Genomic DNA, 13950 nt, shown 5'->3' on the forward strand with positions numbered 1-13950 from the left:
TAAAAAATAATATATCATGATTATAAATTAAAATATTAATTCTATAATTATAATTAATATATTTTTATATAATTAATAATTTATAGGACTAGTGAATATAATTTTATGAATTATATCAATAATTAATATAATAAATATAATATTATTTTATTATAATATAATTATATAATTAATAAATATATTTTTATGACATATATTAAGAACAGTCATGAAAATTCTAAAAAATTTTGTTGCTAAAATATAGCATACTAAATATGATAATTTTGGATTGACGGAAATCAGGTTATTTCAAGATGAAGGTCGCCAGGGAAATCTAAAATCATTCCAAGGCCGTGATTATTGTTATATGTCAACATTTTGGATTTTTAGGTTAATTGAAAATAAATTTTTATTAGTTGAAAAAATGGACGATATTTAAGATGGCCGTCAACAAAAAATAATTAAAAAACAAACTTGTGAGTTTGGGGTAAATATATATGAACACTGTAGTGAATCATGAAGTACAGGTATCTACCAATTCGCCAGTCAACGCTGTCTGATCGATGGATCACTTGTCACCTCAGGATCAAGGAACGTCCACCGATTCGGTGGGGGGTGGCTACAGTGTCCCCCGTCCGCAAGGGTAATTAAATAGATGAGCCACCACCTCTTGTTTACTACTATTATTTATTACTATTTATTACCATATCAATAAAGTACCGGATGGTAATACCTCCATTTTAATCCAAAAAAAAATAGCACTATTAATAATAATATTATTAGTATTAACTTTTGAGAAAATAAAATCTATTTAGATTTATTTTATGATTTGGAAATAAGTATGAAAAAAAATTTGAAACATATTTAAATAAACTTTGTCAAGTTTCTAGGCTCAAATTAGATTATTTTCATGGTTATACAACTATAAATTCATTCCAGAATCAGAAGTGAAAATTGTTGCAGATATAGATTCTATAAAAGCGTCTTCAATTGGTTTATGTTCGTTATGTTACAAGAAGGTAAAAAAAAAATTATTTTTGCAACTCGATCGCTCTTTTGATTTTGAAATATTCTCGTCTGATTAATCAATTTTTTTAAAAGATCTATGGAATGAATGATTTGATTACTGAATGTTCGATTCTAAATAACTTAGTAGAATTAATATGACCGCTATAGTCGGTCCCACACCAAATAAATAGGCCGTCAACTAAGCCTTTAATCTAAGTGAACATGTAAGAAGGGTGGCATCGCCAAATGCAATGACAGCAAAATGGTCCCATTGAACTCAAATTGAAGTCGGGGCAGCCAGAGTATCTTGGCTCTAGGAATACCCCGGAAGGCTAAACTCGGTCATCCTCGAAGTGAATTGGAGCAAGGATCGCTCTAACACAGGCTCCTTACAAGAAATCAGATGCTGCAAAGTTATCATGATATAAAGAGTAACGAATGTCTTGCGTACACCGAGAGCTCCTTAAAAGAAATCAGATGAGAAATCCAAGACCGATGTGCACTTACGCATCTGCTTTACAAATATTTGCAAGACGTGATCCCGCCCAAGCCCAGCCCATTTATTTCAGTTTTAACGAGGCTTCAGTTACGTGCTGCTATTGGAAGTACCAGCCCACTTTCGATTGGACCGTACCAAGCCAATTAACAAAATAGCGCCTACTTTTCTGTAAAGCCTACCTCAGCTGGTTTGTCCCTCGCTTCCCGTAGAAGAGGCCTCAGGTTCAAAAATTTAAATTAACATAAATATTTTTTTAAAATTTATATTTATTTTTGTACCTTTATAAAATATTATTTTTACATAAATACCCACCTACTAGCATCATTACTAAAAATCATATTTATTTTAATTAAAAATAAAATTAAAAATTAAAAATATTTTTTATTATCGTGATCATCTTTTTTTTTCGGCTAAATATTTTTTTTACACATCTATCCATTAAAGACACTTTAGTCATTTTATTTTGAAACTATTAATTTTTCAACGGCTTTAGATGGCGTAGGTACACATGCAAAAAAATAAAAATAAAAAAATAGAATGGTTTAGTCATAGGTTCGATGTGGATAATCCTGGATCAATAGGAGACAAGGGTCATCCGGTTATTTTCATTGAATCAATCATCAGGAGAGCAAAAGATTTCTGGCTCACGAGAGAAGTACGCATCAATGCAAGAAAAAAAGTGTGGAAGACCAGAGAAAAGAAAAAAGGTATTGCATTAACCAGCACCGTATGCAGTAACAACGAATCGCACCAACCAAGAACAAACGCCAAGCTTACTCCACAACAACGACAAGGGGAAGCAGAGCATCTCGTTCCATCGGACAGCCAACCCCAACTCGCCTCACCGTCGCTCCCACTCCATTCCGGCGGTTCCCCACCAAAACAATCCAAATATTCCCGGCATAACCCTCCCCCTTCCCGATGCCCCACCGAAGTGGGCTCGCCCGCCGATCTAACCATCTCCCACCCATTGCTCTCCCAGCTCATGACCGTCGTTCTGTCCAAAGCCAATTCCCTCACTCTCTCCCTCCCACGATCCATGACCTCGCCAGAATCCGTACCATGGCCAGAACTGGGCCGAGGATCATTTTCCTTGCTGGAATCATCGTCGTCGCAGAATTCCGAAGTAGCCAAGTCGAGCACACTCCTCGGCGATGGCCCGGTGGCGCTCATGTCGTCGTCGGATAGGAAGGGATGCTGCAGCAATTGCTCGCTGGTCCACCGCTCGGTGGCATCCCTTCTCAAGCACTTGTCGAGGAAATCTCGACCGATCTTGGATAGATGATCTGGGAATTTAGGCACCTCAGCGCTGAAACCGATTCGGAGCAGAGCGTCTGGTCCAGAATCATGCCATGGTTGGGCTCCGGTGACCATTTCGATGACCGTGCACCCGAGGGACCAGACATCGGATGCCGGCGTGGGCCGCTCGCCTCTGACAACCTCAGGCGCCATCCACAGCGGCGTTCCCCACGTCCACTGCTCCACGCCATCGGAAATCCTCATGGCAGAGCCGAAATCGGCGAGCTTCGCCGCGCCCCAGCTCGGGCCTATCAGCACATTCCGGCCCTTGACGTCGCAGTGCACGACGCCGGCGAAGGAGTGGAGGTGGTGCAGCGCGCGGGCTACGCATCGGGTGTAGCTCCGCACCTCCGGCTCGCCGACGGCTCCATTCGTGGCTGCCAAGTCTGCGACAGTCCCGCCGGGCATGTACTCCAAGTGTAGGTTCCGGCACGTGGCGATAGGAGATTCCTGGGTGGTGTCGTCGCCGAAGTAGGAGACGATGTAAGGCGAGCTTAGGGAGCGGAGGATTTGGATCTCGTTCTCCAAAGCCTCAATGGAAGCAACAGGGGAGGAATTCAAATCAACAGACTTCACCGCGAAAACTTGACCGTTGGACGTGTCCATGGCCAGGCTCAGAGCGCCAAACGAGCCCTTTCCGATGCCGCTCCCCCTCACCCAATTCCTACAACAGACGCCAACCTCTCTTTCCATTTGAAACTGTTCTTCGAGCTCCGAAATAAACAGAGAGAAAAAGGAGGAGCAGCGAGGCGAACCAGAGCGCTTGTGCTGCGCGTCACAATTTTCGAACAGCGGATGAGCCTTTATACATGGAGACAGCGTTTCTAGTTTAAATAAATCCACGTGTACCGAACGGTTTATTGAGAGGAGACGTCAAATCATCATCCTTATCCGAGGTGGAAGCGGATCACAGCCGTCCACATGGCGGGGTAAATGAGAGTTAGGCCTTGGATTTACTTGCAAGTCTCCACTTCCGTGTCTCAGCAATTATACATCCAGCCCCACAGGGTGTCAAGACGTGGCGAGATGCAGTTGGTCGAGAGCTTTTGCGGTGGGAGTTGGGTGGAGGAGACGTGCACGAGCGCTAGCCAAGATAAATGCATGACGCCTCTTCCTCTTTGTCGAGTTAGATCCAAGGGCACATGCACGTGCTACGGTCCAAAACGAGAAGGAGGCTCCTAAATTTCGTTGAATGGATGACATGACACCACCATTGGTGTCGGATACAAGAAGATTAGATCGCAATGTAAGATTGGATACTGGGCAGCGAGCGGACCACCGGGCCGAATGTTGGGGAAGGGCGAGACAGAGAGGCGAAGGCGAACCGAGTCGCCGGAAAGTCCGACCGGCTAACATCAGCCACTATGCGGCGGTTGCACACCATGGAGATGGCGGGGGTCCATGGCTTGATTAAAAAAAAGACGATGACATGAGGGAGGATGATCATTTTTTGGTTCAAAGGAAGAGATGGTGTGCGTGAGGGGAGACATGGCCCGTGAAACGAGAGAACGGCGGGTGTTCTCGGGAAGCACGCACCGAGAGTATTAAATTGGCACGGGTGGGGCAGGCGCGCGCTTACCCCGCGGGACAGGGACCGAACCAATCGCCGCATCTGCGCAGTGGAAAGGGCGAATTGGGTCCGGCGATTTGGCCAGACTGGCCGGTGATATTTATGGATCGGTGCGCGTGACCATGTACATTGGAAGAGGAAGTTCGTGGCATTCAGCAAAGAAAGAAAGAAAAAATCTAGACTAACGAACACCCGCCAATACGTGCAATTCCAATTGCCGTGTGTGAGAGAGAGATCTATTTAAAAGTGGGCCTTTGATTTAATGCTTCATGATCCGGTCCATCTGGCTGCTTGGAAAAGCTTGTGGGCAGGAACAGAACAACAGCAGAGGGCTATATAAAGAACCACAATTAATGCTTCGAGATTAAGGATGGATTCTGGGGAGAAAATGAAAGAGATTGGGCAAACTGCAAAGCAAACCCCGCAAGTAAGTAAGAACCACTTCCTTCCAGAAAGGGCTATCAAGTCCTGATCCTTATTGCGTGCAATCCTTTCTATCATGGATAAATCATCACTAGTACCTATGAACTCATTCTCGGTATTTATGGTTGGTTCATGCACTCCAGTTACGTCAAACTACAACCAAGTAGATGATGACTAAATAATGGATAGAGTGGATAGGAGAATGGATATGGTCGAGATAAAATGGCACAAAGTGGTCATCAAATCCATTCCACTAGTCTTCTTCCAAGGACCACAATGGAACAAGAAAACATGAGGTACCTGAGCCAGGCAGCAACTTCAGCTTATCACCACCGTAATCACAATATCCATAAAGTTCATACGCAACCATAGCCAAACCCCACAAAAAAAGAAGAAAGAAAAAAAGGCTTAAAGGTATAAGAGGGTCCCTCTTCATGCCTTCTCATCTTCCCACAGAATGCAAAGACCACAAATATTTGACAATAACAGGTTGATGTTAGAGGAAAGATTTCAAACATCAACCTCGTGATTAACAGCCATCGTATATAATCTCGTATTCTTATATTCATCTCATATGGCATTGGTTGTGTGACATTGAAAGCTAGAATAGAGGTGGGGACAAGAGGCGAACCTCCCTCGTGCTGGCCTTGGCGTGTGGTTGCGGCCGTCAAAAAAGAGAGAGGCCTTCGTGCCTTCGTTTTTGGGGAGTCGTTTTCTAGGAAAAGGGACATATCTCTCCCGGTTCACGTGACGAATCTGACCGGATAACTGGGCCGGCACATGCTCCAAGACGAGCAAACCACATACGCCGCGGATTCACAGCAAAGAGTGGATCCCATGTCGGGTTCGCGCATAGCCTGACTTGATCCCGAATTCAGGTTGGCCAAACTGTTTCTGCCCGTTTATGCCAAGTGCCAACCTTGACTTCCTGGATATTCTACTGCAAGAAAACAGTGGTCTGACATCAAGTCTCACAATTTGGTCTGTCAAACTTCCATGAAGCCACTGGAGTGTTTGTGAAAAAAAATTAGGCCTAGTCATGGGAGGGAATAACTTGCTACTTGCTAGAGATCTTATCATCCTGGAAAACCTTCAAGTTTTGATATTTTTATGTCCTTCTACAAGGATCAAAGTGGTCAAAGGCATTTTGGATCTGTTCTGAATGTCACAAGCTGCAATCACTAAATATCACAAGAATCACTATTGGAATCTCTTCTAATGGTTGCTAGATATTTTAATAAAGCACTAAAAATATAACAATGTTCTCAAGATTTATCAACTTTTGTGTTTGATATGGTCCAAATTGGATGCCCATTAAAATCGCAACTGCCAGCTCGGCTGACCAATGACCGAGCAACATGTGGTGCACATAATCAGCACACAAGCGGACTTTCGAGCAAATAGCATGAACAGTTATAGATCGGCGCAACCTCAAGGCAGCAAATAAGGAAAGAGAGTTAACAATTTGTCTAAGAATTTCGCAATCAGATCACACAAACTCTTGCCCTTCTTCTTATATAAGCCAAGCTAGATGACTCTAGGTATAAGATCTTTTACCTTGCTTAAAGCTTGTAGCTCATATTCTTCAACTCTCCTTTCTCTTTAATTAAATTTTGTTGCACTAACATTCTGTCTAATTTAAGCATTAGAGAATCTCTTATCGGATGAGTTCCCGCAACATCTGATTATCTTTCTATTTGCAAATCAAATATTACAATGTGTAGACTAACCTTATCAGAGCTGACCAATCACTAGCACCAGCTCCACCAACTCCATTAGGTCAGATTTTGGGAAGCAACAGTACTGATTCAATATCTTCATGATGTTATATTCTACAAGTTTTACATCAAGTTTCTTCCGTGGGCAAGCTATAAAATATATGTCAACAACAAAATTACATACTGAATGGAACTATTCATGGACGATATCGATTAAATGTCATCAAGAAGATTAGTTAGCCTTCTAAAGAAAGCTGTATATATTTCCTCTTTTAAGTTTATGCCAAGCCTATGGTTACCTCTTCCTTATAATCCCATTAGGTGCATATGCAAGCGTAAGTGTGCCCATGCCTTGGTTGAAGGCTGGATAGTTCCAGAGGAACTATCTGATCTAGATCTTTTGCTCCCATTTTTTCTTCCCTCTTTTTCCTGCCCGTATTTGCTAATTCTTTTCTACTTAATGCGTACCATTAGATCAAAACTGTTCAATCTTCACGCTGCTCCTCACCACTTTCAAGTCGTTTTCTGTAACCCTCTTGTTTTAAAAGCCAAGCCCTGACTTTATTCTTGACCGTCCCTTCCAAACTTTTGATATTTCTTTAAATTTTGGTTGATTTTCATAACATATTATAATACACACGATACCGGACAATTTGACTCTAGCCCACAACTGAACTGCTCAGGAATCTGGGCAAAAGGCCGGTTTCTAATCGCACTTTATTCCTGGGGAATTGTTATTTGTCCAATTTGATCAAAACCTATTTCTGAAACATGAACTCCGTCCCAGTTTTTAAATGTCCGCACAACAGGGCAATACAGAGAATCCTGTGATTCGTGCTGCTGCCACAGTGAGATAGCACCAAGCAATGACCCATTAAAAAAAACCTTTATACGAGTTAAACAGTAGCAACCTCATCTACGCCTGTCATCAGACTCACTTTTCGCAGCGAGAGGCTAAAACCAAAGCTAGTTTTGATTTCAGTGCATGCTCATCAACATATATCTTAATCAGCTAACCACACAAGCTTTATGAATGGCAAGAAGAAAATGCAGGGTTGGCTGCATTTACCAGATACTCCAATATATGGTCTTTATGATTACTTTAGAGGCATAACCAAATAAGACAAGCATGATCAAGTAAATATTGGTAAGCTAAAGTATCATGCAAACTTCAAGCAACAATGCACACAAAAATCTATCCTAATGGCTGCTGCTGATATAAGATGCTATAACGATCAGAGTGCACTGATTCACAAGGTGAAATCCACCCCTATCACTGATGATACCTCAGCTGAATACATGTTTATGCACAAGAAGCCAAGTAACTTGATGAATTTTCAAATGAAACCATGTTATCATCACAATTTCTTGAAAAGAATGAGTGTAGCTTACTGATTCTACAGTCGCAATAAAGCTATTTAACACTTATTGAATAGCTTATTTGACAAAAAAAAATCAAAGGTGTAGCTTACCCAAAAAAATTTTATCATCATCACAATTTATCGAATACATGTCTATAGCAGTGAAGGTATACCTGAACATAGAGATCTTGTTAAAGAAATTCTACAACATGGAGCAAAGAACTCTAGTTATAGTAGTGAGACAGCTGCACTGATTTAAATGCAAGCCACCGATGCCACCACAACGTAAACAGATGCTGAAAGCCAAGCAATATCTGGTAGATTCCAGCTACATCTATGAGCAGTTATCTTGGCATTGAGAAGACTGACAAGTTTGCCTAAATAACAAATGTAATTTTTAACCCTCAGCCTACCCCTTATCCCTGATCAAGAGGGTAAGCCCAGCAAGGCTTTTGAAAGGAAAAGGGAAAAAATATTTTTATTCTTGAATTCTGATGATGCCGGATTAGTAAAAAAAAAATTCATAAGTGAGCGTTCTGTAGGTATCTTCTTTCATAGAGTCCGGTCACTTGATCAGCAACAGCCCACATTATAGCCTGCCCAGGCGGAATCCTCATAAGCCTAGGAAGCAACCCTTTCCAAAGAGCAAGCAGTCCCTCTTCCGCAAATATTGTTCTAATTGCATGGATCATGCCTTTGTATTTGACCTCACCACCTGATCTGCTTTGGGCCATTAATCTTGTCTTAACAACATCAAAGGGCCCTGTACAGACAGGACCTACAGTCCCTGCCAGGAACCCAGAAATCATAGACTGCCATGGCTGAAGCACTCTTCCATCCCCTTCATGTTTCTTCCAAAGAATGATATCAAATGCATTCTTGGCTGTGAACATCGCAGCTTGGTTTGTTCCATTACGCATAACAGTGGGTGCTGCTCCTGCCCAGAGCCCAAAAATGCCTTCTTCATGAATGATCATCCTTGCACAGTGTATAGGACCCTTGTACTTTAAAAGCTCACGGCTCAAACCTTTTTGCTGTTGCAATCTGATCTTAACCACCTGTATTCATGACATAAAAATATTTAGTCTTCTATAACTGTGAATCAAATACATTAATTTCTTCCAGTCCATATCAACAAACCTATAGCAGTTAAAAATCTGCGAAAAGAAAATAAACATAAAGAATTTAAAGAATTTAATATAACATGTTTGTAAACTTGAAGTATATCATTTATTTAATGAAACAAATGGAAGCAAAAAAAAAATTGTCGAAACTTTGGCTCAACCTGAACCAGACCAGCTAAGCTGCTCAAAAATCCCAACTCAAACCTCACCCTGACCCAAGACAAGTAGATAAATTTATATATGTTTCCCATGAAATATTTATATTTTTCAGTTAACCATATATTTAGCATTACTGAGTAATTATGTTGCAAAATTGCATCTAAATAAGATGTCAACCAACCGAGTACCGACCTCACAAAAATGTCCGAGACCTTTCCCTAATCTTAAATTACCTAAATAATCCAACCTAACCCAGTAAATCCAAACCAAGCCAGCACTAACCCGATCCAAACCAGATTTAGCCGAAGATGATGTTGGTTCGATGGAATAAATCCCAGTCTGAGTTCTGGTTGGATTGGGAGAATTTGAGGCTGGGTTGTGTTAGGTCAGTCCTCAACCTGACCCAACCTGTCCAAGTTGTAACCCTAATAGAAACACATGCCTTTTGGAACTGCTTAACTCCCATTCTCTCAAAAACTGATCCTTTATGTGAATTTGCAATAGATCTACATATCCCACCTGCTCTCACCAATCCTAGAACATACAAGAGGAATATTTATCTACTTGTTATTCCTTACCCTCTTTTTTTCATTTTCGTTAATCTTACGATCTCCCTGTTACTAGTATTCCATCTGGGTGAAACCAAAATTGACTTACAAATCATTATTTCAGATTGATCTCCCTTCTAATGATAAATAAATTCTATGTAATGATGCATTTTCCTTCCCTGCCAAGAAAAAAAGAGGGACTTGTTTCACTTGGGTTCACATATAGGCACTTCCCTTATTATGACAGCAATGGCTAAAAGAAGGCATCATTTTTCCAATTCAAAACTGTGAACTTCCTCTTTCCCAAGGGCAATAATTATTTAGATCCAATGCCCGAACTGATCCACACAATTTAAGATAGAAAAGGCAGTTTCAATTGCTATGCCGCATCAAAAGAAGGGGAAAATATAAACAATTATCTCTTGGAATGTCCTTCCATGCCCTAAATCTTTCACATTGTGATGCCCTTCCACATGGACCTTTAATCTTTATCCAGGATTGACAATGTAATTGCATTAAACTTGCTCTGGTAGACAGAAGTCAAAGAAAATCATCTCAGGGAAAAGAGTTAAATGCAAGCAACACTTACAATTTTTTTTTCTAAAACAAGGGCCAATATCATATCCACCATTCCAACAACAAGGCTTTTACTCAGATAAATATTCTTCACATACAATAGTTGGTACCCCTTCCTGAAGGAAAAAACAATTTCTACGATCACCATCTTTAACAAGAATGCCTAATACAGAGTTTCGTACCCTCTTCACATACCCGAACAATGAATAGAATTCCTTTGCAAACCCTCGGTATCTTTATTCTTTTGAAGAAAATTAGCACCAATCCTATCATTAGTTGCATTATCATCCTCCTTGACATGCATAAACTATCATTCAGAGAAGCTTATGATCTTGAACCTCAGCCAAAACAATTCTTGATCCATAAACACATTGACAATCTCAATAGATGAACGAAGTAGCATGACCATACCACATCCCGCTTTCTCAATAAGGTCAGAGAAACAGATTTTTTCTCATTTTATCAATTCAATCATTGACATGCATCACCCATATCCCGCTTTCTCAGTAAGGTCCGAGTAAGAGAGTTTTTCTCATTTTATCAATTCGATCATTAAAATGCATCATCTAATAGTTCCAGTGCCTTCTTAATTTTACCTTAACATCTTTAAATAACAACAATGGAAAAACAAAAGATTACCCTTTTAAGTTTATAGCCTCATTCATAGCCATTGGTTGAACAATAGATGATTCCAGTTAATATTGTGGTAACATTATAACAAAAAGAAATCATATTTGAAATTTTTTCAGTTATTTTTTTCTAGCCCATCCAAACATTGGATATCTGAGTCCAACAAAAGAAGGCCTTTTTGAAGGTAAAATTGAATAGGTCCCTGAAATTTGAAACATAGTACAACTGCTAATTGCAAAGTTTCCCATGGAATGAGCAATAGAGAATGAAAAGACCACTTGCAAGCATAGCAAGCACATTCTCATCAGCACCTTCAATATTACCAATGCCTGTTCAAGAGCATTTCTTCTTGCATATATAGAACAAACATGCAAATCAAGAAAGTTTCGAAAACGTAAATCATGATGCATGATGTCAAAGATGTGTTACACTGTCACTCTTTAAACATGATTGAGATGGATAGTCATGATTACCCAATCTAGACAGTCCATAAATGAACTCTAAAACCAGCTATCTTGAACTGTATGATTTGTCCAATCACTGGACAACTCCATGGCAGATCAAGGATCAATAATTGTGATCAGATGGAATCTGACTTTTCTCCATGATGGTGCATCTACAATGCAAGACTGCTGTTAAACATGGTAAGAAGCACCACATCACAAAATTTGTTACCTAAAAACCATGATCTACATTGGCATATGTATCGACAAGAACCTATATCCACCAAGTATCCGTCAAACTAATCTAAATTGCAACATCAGCTGATATGCAAAGATACAGGAGCCTTCATACTAACCAGATTAAAACCCACTGGAAATGTCAAGTTTGCCTGGGATTTTTTATTTTTTTCGTAATGTTAATTTATGGCCTGAGGATTTTTCCGATAATGCCATGTAAGTGTCTGCTAATGTTAAGCAATCTAAACTCAAAACTCATTAGGAAAATGAGGTCTAATTTTGGTAAATCCAGATTTGTTTTCAGATTTCAGGTCAGAGATGGATCCAAACTGGAGAATCCTATGCGGTCTATTCAATTCATTACGATCCTATTCCATAAGTTATGCGACACAAGGACAACAGCAAGAGTTCATTCCGGCTTATAATCGCTAGTCCTGGTGGCAGACGTCTGAAATAAAGTTACACTATCACTTGCCATCTGGTCAGGCTGGTCACTTACTTTGTAAAACTGCACACCTTTAATGTGTTAGACCTTGTAAAACATAACCCTAAAGTTCAGCACCACAGTAATCAAAAGAATTTTATTTAGTTTCCGACTAGCATTATTTCATTGCTTCCCCCCATCTCCAACTCCAAAATATATGTAGAATTCAATACATGACATATCTTTCTTGAAACCCATCAAAGATCGCTACACCTGAAACAATCGAGTTCTGTGAGGAACCCTAAAGAAACCAGTAGAAGACTACGTAACGATCAAAGAACTGAAAAAAGTTTAATAGAGAAGCGCGGCAAAGATTTAGGTGAAAAAACAAGAAACCAAGGAAAACCTTAAAGAACCGAATCATTTTGACAGAAGAAGTAGCCATAAGAAAGAAAGAAAAATGAAGAAGGGGCTTGCCTCAAAGGGGGTGACGATGACGAGGGCCTCGAGGACACCAGCGCCGAAGCCGGAGAGGACGCGGCCGCGGTTGGAGAGGTGACCGGTGGAGGAGTCCTTGAAGGCAGACTGGAAGAGGGCGTTGGAGCCCATGCGGAGGGCGTACTTGAGGGTGAGGTGGGTGGCGAAGGGGGTGAGCCCCTTCCAGAGCGCCCGTACCCCCTCCGTCCGCACCACCGTCGCCCCGCAATGCGCGATCCCCCGGTAGTTCCCGGACCGGTCCAGCTGCAGCCGCGTCTTGATCACGTCGATCGGCTGCAGGCAGCACGCCTCCACGACCCCCCCCAGGGACCCCGACACCGCCCTCATGTACGGTGGGATCGACTCCCTCCGCGCCCTCCACTCTTCCTCCGCCGCCTCGGCCTTCCGTCCTCCTCCACCACCGTCCCCGGCGGAGGACTCTCGTCCGCCCGCTGGAGCCATCAGGGACGAAGGGGGCGGCGGTGAGGGGAGAGAGAGTACAAAGAAAGAAAAAAGGAGGAGGATTTCCAGCAGCCTGTAGAGTTACGGGGACTTAATAACTTTCTAGGGATCAGGACCGTTGGTCTCACACCCGCTATTATGTTTGAACGGCTACCATTCGGCAAGAGATGCGGACCTCGCGGAGTTTTTTCAATGCGAACTCTTGATCCGCCGCTTATATCGATTTTGGGAATAAAAAAGGACAGCAGAGCGGGAGTCCGCATAAAATTTAAACATGGAGAGATTGTCCGGTAATTTGTCTCGCACGCAAAAGAACGACACGACGAAACTCGCAAACGAATATCAGTCTTCGTTTTCCTAGTTAGAAAAAATTATAGACTCGTTTGGTTTACCGAAAAAAAAAAATCTAACCCTAGCATCGCTCATTACAAGAGGAGTTCGATTTCTCGCCGGCGCTCCGGTCTGCAAGGGCATCGTCTTTGAATACCTTGTTGCTTAGGCTTAGGGTTTCGAGGGAGCCCTTGCAAGAAAGAGGGATCCGGAAAGGCGAGTACACCAAAGAGTTCGCAATCGCAACAGAGAAAGATATTGTTCCTTATAGCCGTCCTTTCCCCTCATGGAGGCGACCTTTTATATCTCTAGGGTTGGAGAATTGTATGGACCATACAAGCATGCATTTAGTTCCGCATTGATTGATCGAAGAGATATTAGGTTCTTATATAGGATTAAGAATTTAAAAAAAAATATCTTTCGGCTAGCTTTTGTATAAATTTCTGAATTGTTATGAATGATATTATAATAAACTCGACCCATAACTTATATGAACTAGAAGATACTGCTATGAATCGTGGTGCTTGTAATTAAATTTTTAAAACTATGTAGACTAAGAAAAAGTCAGATGATAGCTTCTAAACGAAATGAAGAGCGGTGACACGAATAACAATGAATTAGCTGAAGAAATGGCATAATTTTTGGTTATTGGTCAATTTGTGAATTCCAATTTTTGCTATTTC

The 13950-nt window shown here is 41.2% G+C and overlaps 2 protein-coding genes across 2 annotated transcripts; both read right to left on the reverse strand.

The window, feature by feature from the left end:
• Positions 1 to 2039: 2039 nt before the first annotated feature.
• Positions 2040 to 4556, reverse strand: LOC103706744 (mitogen-activated protein kinase kinase kinase 18-like). Its single transcript, XM_008790955.3, has one exon. It carries the CDS (start codon positions 3476 to 3478, stop codon positions 2078 to 2080), a length of 1401 nt encoding a protein of 466 aa, XP_008789177.2. The 5' UTR covers positions 3479 to 4556; the 3' UTR covers positions 2040 to 2077.
• A 3404-nt stretch (positions 4557 to 7960) lies between these two features.
• LOC103706705 (mitochondrial succinate-fumarate transporter 1) lies at positions 7961 to 12995 on the reverse strand. The gene is made up of 2 exons (XM_008790910.3): positions 12476 to 12995; positions 7961 to 8915 (listed from the first exon to the last, which is right to left on the reverse strand). Exons 1-2 carry the CDS (start codon positions 12935 to 12937, stop codon positions 8379 to 8381), a joined length of 999 nt encoding a protein of 332 aa, XP_008789132.2. The 5' UTR covers positions 12938 to 12995; the 3' UTR covers positions 7961 to 8378.
• Positions 12996 to 13950: the final 955 nt, after the last annotated feature.

The sequence above is a fragment of the Phoenix dactylifera genome, chromosome 13, assembly GCF_009389715.1.
Source record: "Phoenix dactylifera cultivar Barhee BC4 chromosome 13, palm_55x_up_171113_PBpolish2nd_filt_p, whole genome shotgun sequence".
Classification (NCBI taxonomy): Eukaryota; Viridiplantae; Streptophyta; class Magnoliopsida; order Arecales; family Arecaceae; genus Phoenix; species Phoenix dactylifera.

What these genes read in the sequence shown, in the direction of transcription:
- LOC103706744 (XM_008790955.3), bottom strand. Translation starts at nt 3,478, where the DNA reads ATGGAAAGAGAGGTTGGCGTCTGTTGTAGGAATTGGGTGAGGGGGAGC.
- LOC103706705 (XM_008790910.3), bottom strand. Translation starts at nt 12,937, where the DNA reads ATGGCTCCAGCGGGCGGACGAGAGTCCTCCGCCGGGGACGGTGGTGGA. An exon ending in TCATCGTCACCCCCTTTGAG is followed by an intron (nt 8,916 to 12,475) that starts GCAAGCCCCTTC and finishes TCATGAATACAG; the next exon opens with GTGGTTAAGATCAGATTGCA.